General features: G+C 41.5%; 1 protein-coding gene across 2 annotated transcripts in view; it reads left to right on the forward strand.

The window, feature by feature from the left end:
- Positions 1-231: 231 nt before the first annotated feature.
- The window catches only part of ROR1 (receptor tyrosine kinase like orphan receptor 1), a 174,451-nt gene continuing 151,030 nt past the window's right edge, over positions 232-23,652 (forward strand). The window contains exon 1 of one of the 2 annotated variants that reach the window (XM_075508912.1): positions 232-577. In XM_075508912.1, the coding sequence (XP_075365027.1) occupies positions 478-577 (100 nt within the window). In that variant the 5' untranslated portion in view covers positions 232-477. The remainder of the gene's footprint in view (positions 578-23,652) is intronic. The other variant, XM_075508913.1, reaches the window with a different exon arrangement.

Here is a 23,652-nt window from a genome sequence, read left to right on the forward strand (position 1 = left end):
CCCTGGCCCACGGGGCAGGGCCGCGGCAGCCACCCGCGAAAGCTCGCAGGTGAGAGGCGCCGAGCCGCCGGCTGAGGGGGGGAAAATGGCGCCCGGCGAGCAGAGGCGAGGCGAGCGCCCCCCTGCGGCCCGCGGCCGCCGGGCCAGGGCGGGGCGGGAGGCGGCGGCGGCGGCGCGGGCGGGACACTAGGGGGCGCTGCTCGGCCGGGCTGCGGCGGGGCCGGGGGGGCTCGGCCGGGGCCGGGCCGGTCTGCGCGCGGAGCTCGCGGAAAGTGACAAGTGAGGGGCTGAGGGCGGCAGAGGTGGCGGCCGCCCGCGCTCGCTTCCCCGCCCGCCAGGAGAGCGCAGCCCCGAGGGCGCGGCGTGGGACGGGTCGGCGGCGCGGGAGGAGACGCGGCCCCGCGGCGGTGCGCGGGCCGGCCCGGGACGCCGGCGCTGCGCGGTTGGATGTGGGAGTAGCGCGGCGCCGGCTCAGGAATGCAGCAGCCGGGCGGCGGGGACGGGAGCCTCTTGCTGCTCCCGCTGCTCCTGCTGCTGCGCGCGGGCAGCCGGGCGGAGCTGGGGGACGCCACGCAAGGTAGGGGTGTGCGGGGCCGCGTCCCGGCTTTTGTCCCGCGGGAGCCTCCCCTCGCCCGCGGCGGGCCGGGGGTGATACCGGGGGGGGGGGGGGGGGCGTCTGCGAGGGGGGCCGGGGCCAAGCCCCCGCCGAGCCGTTGGTGCCGTCTCGCGGGCCGCGCGCGTGGGGTCCGGCGCGGCGGGGCCGGCCCTGAGGCGCGGCCGGGCGCCCTGCCCCGGCTGTGGGGGCGAGCGCAGCGCAGCGCTGCCCGCCGGCGCGACGCCGCCCTGCCGAGGGGGGCTGCGGGGCTGCGCGGCCCCTCCGCCCGCCGGAGAGCCCGGCGGCTCCAGCGCTCCCCCACGCCTCCTTCCCGTTAACAAACTCCGAGTTTTATACTGGATCTGTGTTTAATTGCTTCGTAAAAGCTCTTCCAAGGGCTTGGCCGAGTTATTAGCTAAGTGTAACCGTTCCCAGGCAGTCCCGCTTTTGATACGTGATTGATGGTTCCCGAGGTGGTGTTATCGATGACTAGTCCTTTAGCTCCAGCTTTTGGGGATGTTTGGCCATCTCATCGCCCTTGTAGTCCTCCGAGAAGGTTTTTAAAAAATTTTTTTTTAACAATAACCTTAAAGAAAGCCTCTTTGATTTAGTTTTCAAGAGTAATGGTTATTTTGCGATCCTTCTGTTTTATTAGGGTTTTGATTTCAGCCTTTTGCAAATGATTTACGTTTAAAGCGTAGCGTAGCACGTGCATAAAGGGACCTAGATGGAATTAGGCAAGAAGGACTGATTTCTGAGGCCAAGTCAGTAAAAAGCGAGCAGTGCTTTTGGATGGCTGCATGAGAATTTCAGTAAGAGGTGGATATTCATGAACTCCGGCTCCTTGAAGGTATTTTATGGTGGGTACTTAAATCCCAAGCCACTTCTGAAAAGTCCTGGTTGATAGTATGGCCATATTTAGTATTTAAAGAAGGGAAAAAAGTGAACACTAAAGTGATAAAGCTGATTGAGTTTAAATACTTAGCAGTTCAGAGCTAAAAAACCTGTGGTTATAAAACCTCTAAGCCAAATTGCAGATACTGTAGGATAACTGCCTTTAAGAACTCAGCCGTAGCTAACAGATACAACGCTCTTGTCGTATGCCTGTGCCTGAATTTCTGTCTGCGTTTCAGTGTGTCCCCAATGATGCCAGTACCTGGCACTGTGTGTTAGGTAGTGGATCTGTTTGAATGACTTCCAGATATCACAGTGCGACTCTGTTGGACACAGGAGTCTCCTGGTGCAGAGTCAATGGCTGGATGATGTTCTAGCTTAGGGTAGGAATTCTCCATGACATCTCAGTGGGAAAATTTTCAAATGTTGTTTTCTAGTGACTCCAGGGAATGCTGTATGTGCTTAACAAATAGCTGTATTTTTAAAAGGGGGGGAAAAAAGACAGGCCATCATCTTCCTGTTTTTCAGTTAATTTCAAAACTCTAGGCTTATAATGTGAAATTTTGTGGGTTTCTAAGAGCCTGGAGGGGAAAAAAAAAGCCCCGAACATAAAGCAACTGATCATGTTGGGTCCAAAACTGGCTGGTTTTTATTTACTGTGAATTCTGCTGGGAAGTGTCTTTCATTATATGAATTCACCTTTATGTATGGCTATTAATATAGTCATTATGCACAATTACTTTCCACAGTGAAATATTTCCTGTATTTTAACTAATATATTTGGCAAAAACTTACAATGTTGACTCATGGGCAGATCAAGTGATTTATTTTTTTTTTTTATAGATAGACATCTATCACATGTTAAAACCACATACTACGTTTTCCCCCAAACTTGCTAAAGATCTAGGTTTTGTAGAATAATAAGGGAGAATCTAACACTAATTAGAATCTAACACTAATTAAAAACCAACCAAACAAAAACCCTATTATAAAGTGTTTTACGAATTTCTTTAAGATAACTGTAGTGGCTGGGTGAATAGATTTTGCTCCATCAGAAATCCAACCAACCATACAGAATGCTTCAATCCCTACCCTTTTACCCTCACATTTTTCAAAAAGATAGAGTATGGACCACTAAAGAAGTAAAAGACTTTTTTTTTTTTTTCCCAGGCATGTCAAATAAGGACTGTGATAAAAGTCCATCTCTGGTAGCAGCCTAACTTCTACGACCAGGAAAGATAGGCTGGGAGTCCAAGATCTGATGGTCTAACACAACAAAAATATTGAAGAGTAGTTTGGGCTGTTAGCTCCCTGAGGTCCAGAAGGATCAGAGCCTCATTGTGCTGCGCTTGGTCCAAACATCTGCAAAGACGTGACTCCCACTCCAGAGACTTCCCAGTTTGACACTCGGATCCAGTAAACATATACAGCTGTGCACAAATGGCCTTGTGAGTAGGCTGATGCAGCTCAGTAGGACAAGTCAGATGTGTATCTGCTTGGAGGCCAGGAACCTGCACAGCTATTGTTACATCTCTTTTGGGGGGATTATTACCAAGTCGTCCATTTAGTTGAGATATTGTCAAGTGACCAAAACTGTTTTGCTGTGTTGCCTTTCAAAAGCTCTTTTTTGCCTTTTCCTCTTCGCTTTTTCCCCTGTCTCCTGCTGCTTCCTTTTTGTCAATGACCTTTCCTTGTAGGGAGCAAAACAAAACAAAAAGCGCATTTTCCTTTGTACATTCATGCTGTCTTTAATGCCTGCTCTTCCCAAGGGTGCTCACGGGCTGGCCCAAGTGTTCTGAATAAAACCACAAAGTTAATGTGAATATAAGTAACAGGAACTCTCTAACTTGGCTATTTTTTCATTCTTTGCAGTATCTGACTATGGATATTACCACTTCAGCTTTATTATTCCGTATCATGTAACTTTGTGGGGAGTCACAATGGAAGAAGCGTGAATAGTATAAAAGCATTTTAAAAGCATATAGTAAACCCACAGATCTCTAGATTATGTTTCAGATTATAGGGGGTACTGCTTATTTCCTTGAAAGTTGCCTCTTGTGAGATAAAGTTCCACAGCTCTTGGTTAGTCCCTGTAATACCCTGGTGGTTAATTGTTTCATCCATGGGTCAACAGGCTGCTATTTCAGCCAGTATCCACTTACGAGTTTACAAACAAACAAAATGCTTTTGTTGCCGTAAGCCTGTAAGAGGGTGAGAGTAGATGTCACTGTTTGACTTACCATGATTGTAGTCTCACATTTCTTGACAGAAGTTGCTTGAAGTATCAGCAAATTATCTTCAGGACATAATTTCTTTGTTTCTATAATTAAGGTCTACTGAAACTGCTGTGTTGATTATGTATACACAGGAACTTTAAGTTAAAGCATTGCAAATGAGATCTGGGCAGGGGAGGGTTTTAAAGCTTGTGTATGGTTTTTAAATACAAATAACTAAATCTAGGCAAAGGCGAGGGGGGCAGGGGGGAAGCTTCCCTGAGGTGTGACACTAGATACCACTCTTTGGAAACAAATGTAGAAATGCAGTAGTCTTCTGAGACTCAGAAGAGCACCTCAGAGTTGAAAACTCTTTTTAAAAGTCTCTAACGAAATGCAGCTGCTTTCCACATAGCAATTGTCTTGCGAGCCAGAAATATCTAGAAAGCTCGCAAATACAAAATAAAAAGTGTAAACCTTTTCTTCCCCAAGCCCTGGAAAAAAACTCAGTCAACCTCAGTTGCAAATTTTATGTTCACACAATTGTGCATGTTTTTGCAATTTTGTATCTTAAGAAACAATTTTTAGTAATCTGGTAGACTGTGAGCTGCAGTTGTTCTGGGCTGCAAAGTCATGTGTTTTATCTACTGTTTCAGGGCAATGTTCTCGCTTGCTGTAGGTACCCAGGTAATATATGTGCTGGTACTTCACTGGTGAAGTTGCTCCCTGAACCAAAAGAAACGAGACGGCCTGTGTCAGGGCTGCCTTGGCAAAGCTGGAAAGGCTCACACCCAGCCTTGCGTGGGTAGAGGCGTGACAGTGATAACGCAGCTTACGTTTTGACAGTGACTCCTATGTATTGAAACACTTAAGTGAATATCAAATGAAGTTATTTTATTAAGATGCTGTCTTTGATCCAAGTTTCTGCTTTTAAAAATTAGCAAACTAGGGCTGTTGTCTTGTAATATTCTCTTGCACTTGAAAGTAGAGGGAAGGTTTATGTGAAATCTGAATCTGGTTGTACGGTAGGAAACAGTTTCTAGTGGTAAGGGTAGTGCAGCACTGGGAGGGCTGTGGATCCAACTCCCTAAAGCAGAGCTTAAATAAATTTTGGGTTGATTGGGGTTGGGGCAGCAGTTGAATAGTTAAGTGACTTTGTAGGGCTTCTTCCATCTTGCTTTCTTTTTCATTCTAATCATGGAGATAGTGAAAGTCAATTAATCTGCTCATTTATAAATGAAACAACAGTGAAATGAATAGATGAGAGCAATTGCCTATGATTCTTTGGAAATAATAACAAAATACTGGTGTTAGCTGAAGGATGCTTCTGTAGGTTTGGTGATTGCAGTTTTACATACTTTATGATGAATGAAGAGCATTCTAAAATTCCTGAAGTGTTACATTTGGTGTAAAATTTCAGTTGGTCAGCCGCTGCAGAAGAAGTTATAATTTTTTTTTGTCTGCTTACAAGCAGAGTCACTGCCCCCCATCGCCAGGAGTGTGGCATATGAGAGGATTGGTCATGTTTACTGTCTTAATTGGGCTGAAATGACAGAATGCATGGAGAGGTTATGAAGTTTGCTAAGTTGAAAAAATGAAGTAATTTCAGCTTAAATAGATACTACTGGTGTATTATGTAATAATAAAGATCTAATTATTAGCATTATTTAATAGTGAAGTTCTTTTAGGTCCTCTTGGAAATATAATGTAAAATAAAAGAACTTGCGTGTATTTGGAATCTAATGCAATGTGATATTGAAAATGGTGCTCTGCCAAAGTCAGACGGCTTGGGAAAAAGAAGTAGCTTTAGAAAGGAACCCTTTAGTGAGGGAAAGCAATAACGCAGGCTTCTCAGCATAATTCCATGCCAGCATCCCGTAGTGAGGAAGATTGCTTTCCAGGATCTCCTCCTGAAGTGGAGACATTGGAGTGCCACTGTTTCCAAGTAAATCTGCAGAGCAGTGTATGAAAGGAAATGGCTAGTGACGTGTGAAAAGAATCCCATGGTGCACATTGCTGGGATGGACACAAATTTGGAAGATGATTAGTTAGATATGGTTCCTGAAAAATAATGCAGAATGGTCACCAACAGGAACAGAGAGCCACATCGCTCCTGTTGAGGTGGAACTGACAGGTATAAATTAATTGTGGGGCCAGTACTGTGTTTCAGCAGTGCTGTGTACAACACTAGGCTTTTTCTAATGCATTTCAACAAGTCATTAGCTGGAGTTCGTGCCGAAGGCATGAAATGGGCTCTAAAGCAGAAGAAAGCCTAGGTCAAGTCTGCTTTGTTACTTCTACTGAGTTCCACGGGGTAATTGTACTTGATATCCTCCTTTAACAAAATCCCTTCAGAGAGCTGCATAGAGGCTCTGGTTGTGTTTGATCAGTGAGGTGCTACAGAGCACCTTCACAAGAGATTGAAGAACAACAAAAAATTGTCTCTTGCAGGAAGTATCCTGTATCACTGATGTTGGCAAGGTCTGGGCAGCGTGTCCCCGTCGGCTGGATCAGGACGATTACATGCCAGTTCAGTAGTGCTGGTCCAGGCATGGCTCAACCCACCCGGGCCTTTCTGTTGTCGCGTTGGAGGCAGGGAGCCTGGGCATGCTCATGGCACGTTGGGAGTGTCAAAAGGAAAGGAGATCTGCCTGGCCTTGGTGTCAGGAAAGGTTTTTAAAAAAAAAAAAAAAAAAGAGGTGAGTCACCTTATGTGGAGGCGAGACACACTCCTCCTAAAGAGTTTGAGCAAAAGTGCTGGTAACTTTGTGCAGATGTTGCATGTTTTTTATAACTGCTGCTGATGCCCTGTTCTGCATTGTGTTGGACAAAGACATGCTTTCACTCCGTAACAGATATTTGGTACTAGGTTTACATTAGGACTTAGCCATCCCAATATGCAATGGTAAAGTTTCATAACTAGATGAGTTCTTGAGAAAACAGGTAGTGGAGGCCCCGGTGGAAGCCTGTGTTTTATTAAAAGTTTTTTTCAAACTGGTCAGGTCGTATGTTGAAACTGATACTTCACGATGGCTTCCTGTGACCTTCTGCTCCTTTCCTCCAAGGGGTGTCAGTTGTGCGTACTCCTGTCCCATTCCCAGATGCTCTGCTCTGTCTGCAGCAGAGGTCTGAACATCTGCTCCATGCGGATCTGGGAAAGAAACGGGGTGGTGAAGCTCTGTGTCAGAGCACAGCAGCAGGCCATGGGAAATGGAAAGATCAGAGATAAGCAAGGAAAAATGTTCAGCAACTTTATAACCTCATCACTAATTCCCTCCAGAGACTGGAAATACACGAGGGTATGCTTTTCTTACCCTTAGAACTTGAGATTATCTTTGGAAGGATATGCACTTCTAGATTCACAGCGTGAGCATTCCTCTTAAGAGATAGCTATTTTGTCCACCTCTGAAGGAGGTGGCACAGTCCCTCCCGAAGACGCTAAGCCGTGCTTTAAAGGATTGATGGTGCAAGTGTAACGTGCTGCCTGAGAGTGTCCACGCTGTGGCTGGTCAATACAGAACATAATGGGTACTCATTCAGAGAAACCGTGTGGGTCAGTGCTGAGAATACATGCTGGAGAAAGAGGGATTTTATGACCTGTGTGGCCTGATTTTCAAAATCACGAGGACTTTTAGCTCTTACCACGTTTACTTGGGAGAGCCGAGCACTTCTCAAAAGCTCATCAGAGAAGGCATAGAGTGCAGATCAGTCCAAAGGCTTCAGAAGCCTCGTCAGGAGAAATGAAGCTGCTTGAGATGATGCAGTGAGTGAGAAATTGTACTAGAGCCCTTTTTAAATCATGTCTGGTACTCCATCTCTTCTTGTTGGGCTAATACCACTTTGAAAAGAACCTGTCTTTGTACTTCAGTCTCCTAACCACATGTAGGTAAAAGGCAGGAATGGCATTTGTAGGGAAAAGTGTTATCTTTCGTTAGCCCAGCTGACAAGCTTTTGAGCACAGAATGTGGGCTTAGACCTGAGAGCAAGAGTGGACCCTAGTAAGGCCTAATAATAACACCACCACCTTTCCATGTTTCTTTAAATTGTTACAACTCTGTAACTACCATTATTTGAAAAATAATGGCAATGCTTCCAGTAGTAGGGGGATTAATTTGTGCTAGGCAGAGGCTGTAGGTTAGTATTTTGTTTTGTTTTCATCTAAGCATTTCCTTTAGCACTAGCTCTATAGAAAAGTTATTATGACACTTGCTATGCTAAAGTATTTTCAATTAAAGTGACTTTTCCACCATCCTCCAGAGAGCTGTTATCTGATTTTGAACAGAATGTGAGTGTCTGATGATAGGATTGTTCTTCCTGAAGGCTTTGGTTTAAAAGCAGGGATGTAAAGGTGGTGACATACGTATAAAGATTCTTGGGTAACAAAAAAATGCCAGGATGGTAGAATGAATTGCAGAGTATGGTAACAAGGCTGGGCTGATGGACATCCTAAAAAGTTGAAGCACATACAATAAGAGCATAGGAGTCTTGATGTTCTCCTAGGAGAGTCTGTTGGTTGTGGTGAGCACTTCTCTTTATTCTTTCTTAGACTTGGTACCAGCTTTTGTTACACAACATTATGCACTGGGTATGTTTGGATGATATAAAACAGCTTGCCAGAGACATTTTGTTACAAATATGAACATGTTATGGAACTGCTAATCGTTGAAGTCCTCGAGATAGTCAGACATCTGGAAAAAACCAGAAAGGATTAGTCCAGACTCTGTACACCCCATGAGGTCAGACGGGTGTGTTTTTGACCTTCTCTCACTGCAAATTGAAAGGGGTTTGAATATTTTCAGATGATTCTTGTATTTTATGAAGCTTTTAAGCTTTCATCCCACTTGCAGAAAAAAATTATCTATGCCTGTGCTCGTTACTGCTCTGAGCTACAAAGCAAGTGATAAGTCACCTTTTTGACTTGGTTGGTGGAGAAGAAATGCTGTGTCGTAATGCTGTCATTGTGTTTGTAGCAGTAGCTGAATAAAATGTACAAGCCTGACTCACCACCTCAGCATCCATACCTTTGAACATTTGTGGAATATGTAACTTGGAGAGGGGTTTTGTTTTCTTTCTGTTGGATTCAGTTTCAGTAATTCTGTCCTCAAAGAGAAGCATGATTATGTACACAGGGCGGTCTCTAGGAGAAGCCAGAAGCTTGGCTAAATGACACCCCCCCCCCCCCCCAAAAAAAAAAAAAAAAAATTCAGTGTTAGAACTAAGATTAGATCTGTTTTTGATCAAGTGAACTCCTCTTTGCAAAACTTCTGTCACCTTACCTTTCTCTCCATGGAGAGGTATCATCTTTACTGTACAGTGAATATCACTCTCATCTGCGACACCTTTATAGTTATTGTATATCTGAGCGCTGTGGAGTTTACACTTATTTACAACAGGTTTTGCCTCTCCCAGTTTTTCCTGTAAGAGGTCAGTTATCATGGTTGAACATCTCTTCTCCAAAATTAACTTGGCTTCAAATAAAAGGAAGTATCTTTGTAATTGTTTTGTTTACTCTGAAATATTTGTGCTGTATAAGTATCAAGCATTCTGTACGGTTTAGTTTTTAATTTTATTTTATATGGTAATTATTCGTTCCATATGTTTTGATGTTTTTTTAAAAATACATTATCTCTGTGAATTCAGTGAAAATTTGTAGCATGATGGGGACATCTCTTTTTCTCCAGAGCAAGCTGACTGTAGAGAGCACCATGTTGAGCTCTGCTTTCAGTGTGTTTCACCCAGAATGACAAGACATCATTTAATTCCCAGTTGATTGTCAGGGAAATGGATTTATTTCATTAAATGCTTTCAAAAGGTCACAGAATAGCACTAGGTGGATTTTTGCTTCTGACCACTGGCTTACTATTCTAGTGTCTTGAACCATTTTCTCTTCCTACCTTTAAAGCTCTTCAAATGGAAAAAATGGTTCCCAGTTTTGGTTTGTGTGCCCTTTGGTTTTTTATGAAGAGTAGAAGCACAGAGCTCCCCTGAGAGCTGAGTAGCCCTGGAGGGCTAGTAATATCCCACAGCTGAGAAGCTGGCAGCAAGAGGGAAGCTGGTAATTAGAAGTGAAAATGTGGTAGTTTAGAAGTAACTATCAGCCAACGATTAAATCTGAAATTCCAAGCGGGTGGTTCTTTTGTTCAGGCCCTGTCTTGGCATTTGGTGCGTTTTGCTACTGCTGGGCAGGAGAGATGCATCTGCTGTCATTAGCAGTGTGTCAGAAGTCCTCCTGGAAACTCTGGCTGGTGCAAAGCTGGCCCCCTTCTAGCTGGTGTAGATGCTCATGAGGCTTGAGCCTCTTCATCGATTGCCTTTTAATATCTGGGGCAACTTGGCAGTGTTGCCAATGCTTTTTACAGCTCTGAATGGTCCGGAGTTGTGGTTTGAGAGCCTGGTCCCTTTGCCCAGTGTTGCATGAAGCCGTTATGAGTAACTGGGGAATGCCAGGCTGCTGGCATCTCTGAGGTTGCAGCACTTCATGTTCACGATAGGACGTTTTTGAACTGAGGGCCCCTTGCTTTTAAATTCACTTTTCTTGGCAGCCTGTCAGAGCCCAAGTCTGGAACTTTTGTAAGTGAGATGCAACAAGCCTCACTTATTTTAGCTATTGGTCTGTCACTGTGTTTTTAATTTACTGTAATTTAATAACTGACACAATGCTGGAATAAATAAATGGGCTGTGAACATTCTCATAGACTTTGGAAGTCCAGCTCAGGGCAAGATTTAGCTTTTAATTAACACTGTCCATGAGATTTATTGTTAAAATTGTATCCTTTTAAGTAAGTAAATCTGAAGTTGAGTAAGAGATGAATAATTGAAACCTGGTGTGGGGTAGCAGAATGCGTTCTAGTGCATGCAGTAGTGGAGCACAGTGCCTTCCCCAGCAGAGCGAGTGACGGCCCATCGTAGCTCTAGACTCTGTTTCTCATAAGTTATGGGTCATTCCACTGCCGGGCCACAAGTTGGATGTTGTTGTTATTTATCCTCTCCCTTTATTTTTCCTGTGTATGGTATGTTGCTATATGTTGAAAAACGCATGTTCTTCACGACATTAAGAACACTAGTATTTTACATGTGTATAAACCAGATTTTTAGTACAGCAAAAAGCTTTAGGAAGGCCTTCGGATGCCCAGCTAAAAAGAACTGTTGAAAGGCTTTTGCTTCTTTTAGCCCCTACTGCTACGTAAATTCTCCAAAAAGAGGCCCAGGCAAGGGAAGAATCTATAAAGGCATCCTCTCACTGTAGAGGAATCTTGGTCGTTAGCAAAATTCTAATTCATCAGGGATCAAAAGAAGATGTTCTCCTGCTTTTCTTCCATTACATACGGGGAGATTATATCTGATTTGCCATTTTTCCTTTGAGAGTCTGTTTGTAGGATGTGATTTATGTCCTTGCATTCTGGTTTTGTGATTTTTTTTTTTTTAACACACAATCTTATTTTAAATTCTAATGAGTATTTCTGATTCTTACGACTGATTGTGTAGTGAACCCTGAGCAGCAGTAAAAGGTTCACAAAACTTGAGAATATTTTATGTGCAGAAATTTAATGTTTCGTATGGACTCCTCTTAAGATCTTTGGTCTCATAGCAGCAAATGTGGTCCAGATATGAGGAGCTCTGTGATCAACCCTTTTCATTTCAGGCTGAAAATCTACAGGGAATGTCAGACTGATTTGCTTTTGCTTTATTTTGTTGGTTGTGCTATTCAGGGTGAGACAGATTAGGTTGGGCATTAAGCTAACTGCCCCATTCCTTTCTTCCTGAACTGTTTTTAATGGAGAGCCAGATTTGGCAGTGGTCACACTTGTCTCCCTGGTTCAAAATGTATTTATCTGTGAAAGTCTTAATAGTTCTGGGGAAGTTCTTTGATCTGTCTTGAAAATATAAAAAGTTGATAGTTGGTATTGGGGGAAGGGGAGAAAGGTCTTCTCAGTGTTGATAGTAGGTAAAGTTAATTTTCAGAGAATTTGTTCAATAAAGAAAGAGAAACTACCTGTAAACTCACTGCTTTTCCTTGCCATAAGGCTCTTGGTTGGGTAATATAATCTCTTGTGTGAGGGCTGCAGGTGGAAGCGACTCCTATAAATGTGGGACCTTTACAAAGATTTCAGGGAACCTGAACATCTAAGGTTGCTCTGTCATCATTCATGAGGCCTGTTCAGTTCTCTCATTTGAGGCCATTCTGAAGACTCTGGGCTCGGAGCTCTTAAGCACTGGGCAAATTTTTTTGGCCTGCATTATGTTTATCGTGGGGTACCTCTGGTATAGTGGTCCCATCCAGCTTTAAAAATCCATGGGTAGCTCTAAGAGCAGTCCCTTTTTCAAGAAGAATTCGGCTGAATGCAGCGCAAGTGGCTTAACTGGCATCATTCTTCCTGTTGTGTCAATAAATGACTGAAGCTGTTGCCTCAGGCATCGCAGACCATCCAGCAAGGGTCATAGGAGGGAGAGCAATGCTATCACTGCCTTTGGTTTGGGAAAAATGCAGTGTGTATGGTTCTGCACAGTTTTGTACATTAGGTATATATTTTTTTTGTCAGCTCTACAGAAATCCCCTACCCAAACCCTGTAATTGTCGGATGTTCTGTTATACTATTCCCCCTGCCAGTTATTATCTCCTAAGATTATCAAGGGTAACTTCACATGGACTAATTGTAATAACTGAAAAGGCCTAAGGGGAAGAATTCTGTCTCGACGTTGCAAGTAGGGGATTAAGTGTGTATATATTCCATGTAATTTGCTAAGAGGTGTCTACGTACATATCTGTCGGAAGAACTGTAAAATCATTTGAAATACTGCAAAGGATAGTTTTGTGGTGATACGGAGGCTCAACTTTCTTTTGCTTTTGTTGCATTATCCCATTGAAGCTAATTTTATACACTTTTTTTCTCCCTTTGCCTGTATAAACTAGTGTCAGGCTCCTTGAGAAGGCACTTATGTTCTTGAAGGATTACTGTGCTAATTTAGCTTTCATTTCATCAGGTATCAAGGCCTGATATTATCCTGCTATTTGTTACTGTACTTTTACTCTAAATTACTGACACCAGAGATGGTTGGTGATTACAATGAAGATGGCTGAGGTGCAGGAAGGAAATACTAGTTTTTGATCTCTACTTGCTTTGCTGTCTTAAAGATCCTTCAAGTGGTTATGATCCTTTGGGGGCTCAGTCATTCAGTAATGCTGATTAAAATAGTCAATCTGAGCAAGACAGCCTGACAGATTTTCTGCCAGAGTCCTTTAAAGAATACACGTAATGCATCTTTTAGGAAATTTAGCGGGTAATTGCTTTCAATTGGCTAAATATTTCCTATATAAAAGAATGCCTACTACGCTGGACTTGTGATGGGAAGTACTGTCATGTTGGAAATAACAGGCTGGATTCATTGCATCTTCTCCTTACAAATATATATATTTTTAATGATCACTGTTTTTGTTAAAAATAAATGTTACCTGCACTAGATTTGTATTTGTTCTATAGTGTTCCTGGGTTCTAAGTTGTTTCTTCTGAACTGGAGCATATTAAGTAATACAGGCGTCTGAAGCTATGCAGCATATCAGCTTTATTGAAATAAGGAGTAAAAAGTGAATTATCTAACCATTCAAAAAAGATTTATCTGTCTTAATTTTGGCCTCAGCGGAATCACTCTCTAAGCTTTTCTTGGGACTTCTGCGTAAAACAGAGCCGCTTTCAACCTGAAAGTGATGATGTGCGGTGCAAGCCCACCCCTCGAGTGTGATGTTATTGCCCTAAAAGATGCATCTTTAAACAGTTAGCATGAACTCATTCCTATTAATGATGGTACTTGTTACTATGAGACATAGAAAGGAAATGGAAAAGTTACTTTGTATTTTCCTTATTTTTAAAATCAAATCCATTCTTTTTCCATATAAAATAATTTTGCTACTTTGTTTCCAGGCACGCTTCATCTAGCAGTGAGCAAGGGGAGTCCTTTTGTAGAAAGCGGTTTCAGTGCTGAGTGACCCAGAAGATCTTATCCTGAAGAACAGAGAAGTGCAATTCTTCTCATTGACTTTGTTGGGACTTAAAGTACATGTGGTGCTTTAAAGAAATGGGAGAGGTGTTTTGTTTTGTTTTGCCACTTTGCTCTGTAACACTGAGTATTTCCCATCAGCTTCAATGGTGTTCAAGTGTATGGTGGTGCCGCGGAGATGGTTGTTCTTCCGTAAGTTTGTGCAGCAAAGGAAAACTAATTGGCAAATGGTGATCGTCTGGAGTTCTGCCGGTGCCCCTTTTCCCATAGATGTTGTGTCCACTGCAGAACGTGTGAAATTTGAATACTTTGGATTTTGTCTTTAAGCAGAATATAGTGTTGCTTTTGCTTCCTGCACCAAATGCCATGGGAGAAAGGATAGGTTTGATCTGTGCTATCCATACTGTGATGTGTAGCTGTCTCAGCTTTCAGGGATGAAAGACGACTGTCATTTAAAGCGCTTGCTGTATGAGAAAACAGTGTCTGTTCTTGCATAGCTGTTTGGGGGAAGGGAGAAAGCAAATGCTTTGCATACAGGAAAATATCTGCTCAGGGGGTATTTGATTTCACTAAACAAAATATTATCCAACCTTCTTTGCATGACTTTCATACCGTAATGGGGTTAAAATGAACAGCCAAATGCAAATGGTTACACTTCTTGTTCCGTATATGTTCTCATGCCGTCTACCAACCTTAACCATAATATCCTGTCTTTTTTCTTAAAGAAGTATATACTAGGAAATTAAAAGGCATCTCATTTGCCTAGTAATAAATAGTATAGAATTTGGTCAAATCCTATTGAAAAGATACTGTTTATTTCCACTAGAAATATTTCTCAGACTGAATGCATGACTTGAAATAAGCTGTTTCATTTCCAAGTTTTAAATCCATTTGTATGTCAGGAAAGCATTTACAGTATTTGATGAAAGCCATTGCTACTTTAGACAATATTTTTTCTTGAAGCCTATATTTTGTAATTGCACGTGCAGTTCAAGGAGAGTAATAGGAGTTCTCTGAGCATGAACTTACTTTTCACATTTTGGAGGAATATAAAGATATAAAAAAGGAAATGTTTAATGCTGTGCATTTAAATTAGTTCTCTTGATTGGGAAACAACTCTTGTTTTTAGTCTCCTGTGTGGCTTCTTTGGCTTTTGTTAGTTTTCTCATCACTTTATAGAGTTCTGAAGTGAGTGATTTTTGTGTATGTAGAAAAAGGATTTTATAATGTTCAAGATTTTTCTGTTTTGCCTGAATCTATCAAACATTTATTCAGATGAAGTGAAAGGGAAGACAGCTTAAAGTGTCTTTTTCCTGTTGCACAAGATTTGATCCTTGCTTGAGTTCTGCAGAATTTACTAGTTTGAGCCAAACTAGGAAACATTTTGGATATTTTATGTTCATTTATCTTTGATGTTTGGGATTTGGGACTTCAGTGGTTTATTTTGGATATAAGCCCAGGTGAAAATGTGCTGGAAAAGGGGTGCACCTGGCAGGCGAGGTTCTGGCAGCCCTTTTCTGGCCTGCACCAACAGGTTCTGTCCGGGGCCAATTTTAATCCGAGGCATTTCTAGGCTTTCCATCTCCCTTGTATCTGGATACTGGTATGCCTGAAGATACAATATACAGGAGGGTCACCCCTGGAGAGCACAAACACTGAAGGTTTGGAAAGTCAGCATTAGTGCCTGCTTTCCTGGGTGGGGTTTTTGTTATTTTTTGTTCTTTTTTTTTTAATGATGAACTTGCCCTCTCTGGAACTCTGTTGAGATTTGGAGGTGAAATGGCATACACTGAACTTTCTGATTTATATTGTCTTTGGTAGAAGGCTTATTCAAAGATGCCAGGAGTATTTGGAAGCATCATCTGATCCAGAGCGCAGCTGCATTTTCACTCACATTCTTTTATGAGGAGCAGAGTGCACTTCGGGGCTATACTGTTGAGCTACTCATTTCTATTGCAATTCAAAGTCCTGGCGTTTTGTTTGGGCTTTAGTGTATTCTTGTGTCAGCCAACATCTGCTTAGATGTTTTCTATTAACATCTCTTTAATTTTGGGATATGCTTTGCTTAATTGAAACTTTGAAGTCACAGGAAGATATTTTGACCAAACCTGTTCTTCTTACACTAATGTAAATGCAGAATAAATGCATACTGTGACCGATGCTGGTAATAAGTTGTCTTTGTTGAAGAGTCCATGATTTCAAAGTTTCCAGTTCCTTTGGTTCAGCAAGACTCCAAATTTCTTGCCTTTCCAAGCATGCTGCAAGGCTTGCCTGCTCCTCTGAGCTGCTTAATAAAGAATGGATGGAAGGAAGGGTAGCTCTTGGAAATCATGAATGGGTAGCGGTAGTCACTGATAAGTACTCCATGACATACTTTGCATGCGTTGTTTTAAAAAATGCATTTAAATGCATTTTTTTGTACATCTGCCAAAAGCATAGGGCAGTTATAGTTTTAAATGAACACCCTGGTCTGGTGTTAGAAATGTGGTATGGTTCAATTCTTATGTGCACATGATGAACCGCAGAGAAATATAACATACCATGAAGTTATGCAGCAGTGCCAGCTCTTCAGTTGTTTTGTGTTTATAAGCAGATGCTTATTCTTTAATCTAGGGAATGATTGGTATATTATCCACAGTGTGACTGATTTACCAAGAGATGCAATCAATTTGTTTCCAAGCAGAGACATGTCTGGTCTAATACAATACAGGCACACTAATGACAATGCAGTTTCCAGTGCTTTTTCTTATTTTCCAGTTCTTAGTGACTGGGGTTATTAAAAAAAAAAAAAAAATCCATCTGTACCAATTTACTTTTTCAGGGGAGAATGTGCTGGGGAGCAGAATTACAGATGTTCACATGCCCAAACCCTATAATGGTATTAGAAAATGACAGAGCTGCAACGCTATTTGGCATGGCAGCTAAAATGATTGACCTATTTTTCTTTCAAAACCTTTGTTTATATTAGAAGCTTTATATCTCAAATAAAATTAGCTTTATGTGAATGAGAACTACACTTGTAATGATTTAGTTTAGAAGAGTATTGTCAACACCCCAAAGGATTTCTGGCCTTTGATTTTTCCAGTGTCCAATGGAAGCCTTTCATAGAGGCTGGCTAATGTCTCCTTCTGACTTTGGTTGCAGCACACAGAGAAGTGTCTTGACAGCTTCCAAACCAATAATATCTTACTTATGTTTCAGTATATGAATAACAGTGCAGGCTTTCTAGAGATTATCTTTTTGTAATGTCTTTAGTTCTGTAACATACTGTAGCCAGATGAGTATAAATCCTTCAGCATTTTGAAGAACAGGAATATATCCCTTTTAAAAATGTGTGTTATAGCAGGGATGTGCAGTAACATTAATTCACTGAGCCAGAGTTGTATTCTTTTAATTAAGAGGTGCAGCTAGCAGAGCACATGATACTTCTTCCTCTTCATGCTGTTTCTTTCCTCTTTTCTAATCTCTGTTCTCCAGTGTGGTTTTTTTTTTCCACGGTCCTTGGGAGTCTTGTTTTTTCAAAGTGATCCCCTGCTGACTATTTTGAGGTCTGTCTAAGCAGTTTCTTCAGCTCTGATTTAAAAGTAGTTGTTCCCTTTGATTACTTAAATAATTCCATTGCTGTCCATGGGATTAGTTTCTTTGTGGTGGAAAAGCTGGGAGAAGAGGCCAAAGAGCTGCCAGTGCCTCTTGGTCCATCTGCTGTGATGATTTCTCATCCCACCGGGATGCGTCTTCGTGTGTCCCTGGTTCGTCACCCTAGGCTGGGGATTGTGTAAATGAGCCTTTGCATCAGATAGTGCAAGGAGAGACTGGTGGAGAAGCCGTTCTATGCAAACTGGTGCTGGAAATGCTCTGCTTCTGTTGAAAAAGCTGTTCCCCTCGGCGTTGCTGCAGATGTCTCCGGTCGCTCTCAGCAGGCAAGTCCCATGGCAAGTCCCATGGTGCTTTATCAGCTACAGCAAGAAGTGAGAACTCCTCCTGCTAATCTTCTTACAGAGGCAATTGCTGTGGTGAGGAAAAATGCCTCAAGCTGTTACCTCCTCCGCAGGGCTGGTTTGTTTTCCCCTTTCCTGTCGTCTCTCTTTGCCCCACAGCATATGCACCACTGCCTGTGTTTGCCTTTTTTCTTCTATTGACAGCGAATGTTGCTAATTTATTCTTGTCTTGAGGAAAACTTTGAAAATAGTAACTTGCCTCTTAATTTAATATCTGCTGGTTCCTAGATTACTGCGGTGGCAGAATCTGAAGTGTTCAGACTGGGGACATCTGTGTTTGTTCAAGAAACAACAGGAGATGCAGTGGATGGAAAATAGATGAAGTTTGTTGAGGCACAAGAAACTGGCAAGATACCTTGAAGAAAGTGTTAAATAACAATCTCTGCTTAAGGCCCCAATCCAGCAAAGCACTTAAACATATAGTGTAACTGTAAACAGTCGAGATGTCCAGTTGATTTAAATGGGACTAGTTTTGTGTTTAAAGTTAGATACTCACTTGAGTGCCTTTCTGGATCAGGGCCTAAGTGAGTGAGAGTTTGAGTTGTTTTTAATTTACAAGAGTGAGACTTGAAAGTGAGACCTGACCAGTGGTTAGTGATGTCCGGGGCATTGGAGATCTCAGAGAGACTTTTTAAGGCTGTATCCCTGCTGCTACTTTTCCTGCCACTTGAAAATATGCTTCTTTTTCCTTGCTTATTTTTCTGCTCACAAGTCAAATGACTTATGCAGAATGTGAATCTAAAAGATGCAAATAATTCATTGCATGCCAGGGTAATGGTGTAACTGATCACATTTTTCAAGGGCCTCAACCCAGCTTGTGTGGTGGAAAAGAAAGAAGGGAAGGAGCAGTAAAAGTAGTGATGTAGAAGTAGGCGTCCTTCTAGTTCGTTGGCATAAATACATGTAAAATTCTTAGTTTTATGTAAATACACAGAAAACTATAGGTGAGGTTTTAAAATATATAGCTCCTATGTAGATAATCTGTATCTTTTTGGGAATCTTCAATCTATCCTCTCAGTTTTTTTTAGGGAAACAGGATTTTTTTCAAGCAATTATTCCCATATGATTTTCATTACTGGAAGGAACTTGCTTAGTGGGCTTGATCCCACAAACTATTTCTCTTGCAAGTTGTCTTTATTCCAGAGAGCTGACTGCTGACTTCAGAGGAGACTGCCGTGCAGAGAATGCTATTCTGCTTCAGGTTTGCCATTGACTTACTCTGCAACAATTTGTCTCCTTCCCAATCTGTGTGAAGTAGGATAATAATGTTTACCCACCTGTGTAATACAAGTTCAGATGCTTGAATGAAAGGCCCTACTGTGCAAAAATACTACATAGCACTATTGAGGGGGGAAAGTATTCTATACTTGCAACTTTAGACTATTTACAGAGGATGTAGGGAAGTTTTCCTTAACAAATAGGTAAGGTGTACTTCGTTTGCACCAGTGCGTGGTGTCACTTCAAAAAGAAATAATATTAGGAAATAACGCTACAGTTGTCACTATCTTAGTATTGGCAAAAATGTGAAGGACAACTTTCTGATCCCGTAGGTGTGGAAATTGTGCTGCTGGTATTCCTGGTTATTGAACTATTCTGCTTCTGGTTAACATGCTGCCTACCTCCTATTCCTCTCTTGGATTGCGAGTCCATGTTGTTTCTGACTCTAAATGGCATAGTACTTCGAAGGAGCTGGCAGAAGAAAAAGGTTGCAATAGCAGGGTGATGAAGAGAAATGAAGAAGAGAATCAAATTTGCTGAAGAATAATACTTAAAGAATAATGTTGTTTTCACTGTGTATTGCAGCTGCAGAGCATGGACAACATTCATGCCATGGTTCAGGTTGTGTACAAATGCCTGGTAAGGAACAGGGTCCTTTCTCTGGTACTTTTGTAGTCTATATCTCAGTGGTGGTGGTGTCAGTGGTAAAACTCCATTGATGGGTGATGTCAGTGGTAAAACTCTATTGACTTCAACAGGGACAGGAGTTTGCCTCTCCCTTCAATATATAATGAAGTGTGTGAGGAAGAACAGTAGCCCAGAGCAGAGATTTGACCAAAAATCACACAACAGGTTAAAATTAAAGCACAGACTCTCCCAAGTCTCCAGCAGGCACTTTATAAGCTGTCCAAAACACTTCTCAAGAAGTAAATGAAAGACTATAGAAAATTGTGAAATAAGCAGCTCTTCTGTTAATCTTCAGTCGTTGACCATGGAGGGCTGTGTGTGTGTGTACAGCATACTCGGGAAAGACCCTTATAATTGTTCCTACATAAGCCTTAGGTCAGGAAATCCACCTGACAAAGCTATAATTTGTAGACCTGTGCAAAACACCTTTTCGTAAGGCTTTGTTTCATATTCGTTTGGATAAATCTTCTTACAAATTTTCCTAGCGTTTTACGTGCACAAACTATATCATTGTTTTGGAAAATGCAAGTCTGACCACTGTAAATGGGTTTATATTTCCAACAGGGCAGTTATTTAATTTCCTGTTGGAAGTCTGCGAATGTTGGCACTGTTCACTCGTTGGCAGGAAGCCAAAAGAGCGTACGGTATCATTAACATGCTACAGTCCATTCAAGATTTCAATTGGTTTCATCCAAGCTTTAAGACTGGACTATAAAAAAATATATTTTTTTGATTAAACTTCATAAAAGCAGTCAGGGAGATAGGGGTGAAAGGGGGGCGATAGGGTATTCTCTAGCACGAGAACAGCTTTTGTTCTTCCTTACCTAGTCTTGTGCTGGAGGAATCCTCATTCTGCTGCAGACTTCATCTCACTTTGTAGTTTTCTGTTAAAGCACCACAAAATGAAGGCTGAGGTCTGATCCTGAAATTGTCTCTATCAGTATAAACACGTTCCATGATGCAGTTACCTTCCTTGGGATCCACGTGCATGGTCCCTGCGGAAGGACGGATGCCGAGGTTTAAACCTCTAATAGTCACAGTGATGTGACTGAAAGTCCTGAAGTCACTCAGGCGCGTTCCCAAAGGATTCGTCAGCATCCAGAGGACTGAGCTGTTTGGAAAATGCTATCTTTAGAGACAAGTGCTTAGAAATGATTTGGAAAGCAAACTCTTATAAACAAAAAAGATATTTTTATTCAGAGTTTGTTTTAAATACACAGACTTAACTCTGCAAAAATGTATCAGACTAGTTTAGTGTAAAAACACATAATTTACCTTGGGTGCCTGGCATAGGCTATCTATAGCTGCATGATGCTTCAGGCCAGGCAATTTCCTCTGCCTAACAGAGTTGATAGCTCATGCGGACCTTCTGTTGCCCCGTTTCTGGTGCCCAACTTGCTCATGGAAGAATTCTCCATATTACTGTGGCTTCAATGGATATATACTCTTACCAATATCTACAGCTTGAAATAAAGGGAGCCAACTTCAATTTTCTTTTGCAAGTTTTTCACTTTGGAAGGAGCTATGTGTTGAAAACAAATGATCAAATGATGTAGCAGGCTCTTCATCACTTGGAAGCCTTTAAATCAAGGCTGACTTTCTGAACAATACACTCACAGCCACAGTGGGCTATGTGCAAGAATTGCTGGATGTAGGAAATTGTGGCATGTGTCATGCAGGGGATCAGATTTAGGATTATTGTGGTCTCTACTAAAACTCACATAAGGGAGTACTTCAGTGTAATCTGTTTGGATTTACCCTGTTCTGAACTGGAGCAACTGCTTTTTCTCAATGATTTGGGTGTGGAAGAGGAGGTGCTCGTAGAGAAATGCACACAATTTATCTATTATAGTTAATATTTGCACTCACTTTTTCTGGCTTATCTGAAGCTGTAGTAGGTACAGCTATATGATGGAACGCAGAGGAAGGATAGAAAGCATGCTTTGAACACCTGCCATACTTTGGTATTGTTTCTTGAATGATGTTCTTGGCTGCTGATAATATGTAGCTTAGTCCATTGATATGTATTGAATCAGAATGGGGAGTACCTAAATAACTTGTGTGTGTCAAAAGATCAGGTTCTTTTTTTCATTGCACCCTGAGAAATACACAGTGCAGCTAAAAGAAAATGCACATAAAAGCCAAAGCATATAAAGCATGTAAAAAATGATATGCCTGAACTTATGTACTGCAATGTACTTCTGTCACTTCCACATTTTTTGTGATAACTCATTTAATAAGATCTGCAGGTTTTCTTTTATTCTTTTTTTCTTTTTTTCAGCATACAGATGAATGTACTTATCTGTATTTACATCCCGAAAGGCAAACTAGAGAGCGTTCTTTCCATATGCTCACGGAGCTTACAGCAGTAATAAGTGTATAGGGACAGGAGACCCTCAGGTCCTTTACAGTTTCTTCTGGGTGTTAAATTTCATGCAGAAAATATGGTTCTTATTGCAGCTTGGCAGGCTTTAGAAAAAAAGCAAATCTTTTCAATGTTCCATCTAAAAGAAATATAGCACGCTCAATTTTTATTTCTTTGCTGTCTCTTAGTCTCCAGAAGTTATCATTTTTTTACAGTAGGTTTGATCAAGGGATCTCAGAACTGTTTATAAATAATCCTTAATTTTTCACTGTGTCTTGCTGTGAGTTAGTTATGTATTTTCTCCTTTTAGATACATGTAGAGGAGCGCAGGTAAAATAGCTTGTTTGAGATCCCAAAAGAGAACCCATAGCAGGTATGGGAATAAAAGCCAAGGATCTTCTCTTCCACACACCTCTGTTTTACCAAAATTTTAAGATCAAAACGCTATTTTTGGGTTTTTTTGGTTTTGTTTTTTTTTTTTTCAGTAGTCTGGGACCTTGCCTATGTGTGGCTCTTTTTCACACTGTACACATGCAGCCATCTTACATACATTAATCCTTATTCTTGGGCTTGCCCAAACTTCTCAGTCACTGCCTCCTACCCATGCAGCTCCCAAATCCTACAAAAGTCTTCTGCCATTCCCAGCTCCCCGCCTCCCAGGTTTGTAGATTTGGGGAGGGGAGTGGGATGTTGACAGAAAGAAATCGTTACCAATTTGGTTTTGAAGTCGCTAATTATTTCAGAAGTTGCTACATTCATGAAAGAAATGCATTTGCTAGCATTTCATGAAATTGCATGACATTGGGTTGAAGTACTCTTTGCTACACAATGTTGCACACTGGTTCGTTAACTGCAGTTGCAATCGAAGGCTTGCTCTGCTGCTGGCAGAGGTAGTCCCCGAGTTCTGACTGCCACCTAAGCATCGAGAAAAAGCGAGAAGAGGTCATGGTGTGTGGCAATCTGACAAGAGTGAGGTCCTATATGGTGCTTTATGCATTTCAAATCAATATAAGACGTCAACTGTTTTAAATGCAAATTTGAATGAGAAAACAAATCTAGACATCTAAAAAATCAGGTTTATATAGCAAAGAGAGAATAAAACAACACCAATCACCCACACAACAAACCGTGATATCTTACTTATATGCTGATACATCCTGCTAAAAAAGAGAACTCGCAACATCGTGTAAGTAGCCTGAAACACTTAAAGTGTAACAACTGAGATGCTATGTAAAAAACCAGCCCCCCATAACAACAACCCCGTCCCCCAAACCCCAACTTGACATATACTTACATGATAAATAACTTGATGCTGAATATATTTTTCCAAGGAGCACTTCCATTTATCATGTAATGTTCAAATTTTCATGAATGTATAGCCATCAAATATAAAATGACAAAGTGCTGTTAAATTTGCTATCTTGACTTTGAAAAGTATTTTGATTAACAGTCTTGAATGATGGAGTTAAATCCTTAGGAAATAGGGATGATATAAAAAATACTGTGATTTGGTAGATGAAAGATTAAAGTTTGTAAATAAGATCCTGTGGGAAGCAAATCTAAAGAGAAAAAGTATTTAAGGGAATCTGTAGTTGCTTATAGAGGTTATACTTCTAATGTAAGGACATCCTCTTAGTATATGGGCATGATGGGTGTGAATAAAAGAGAGATGGTGGCCTCAAACACAAG

The sequence above is a fragment of the Mycteria americana genome, chromosome 7 (genome assembly GCF_035582795.1).
Source record: "Mycteria americana isolate JAX WOST 10 ecotype Jacksonville Zoo and Gardens chromosome 7, USCA_MyAme_1.0, whole genome shotgun sequence".
Lineage (NCBI taxonomy): Eukaryota > Metazoa > Chordata > Aves > Ciconiiformes > Ciconiidae > Mycteria > Mycteria americana.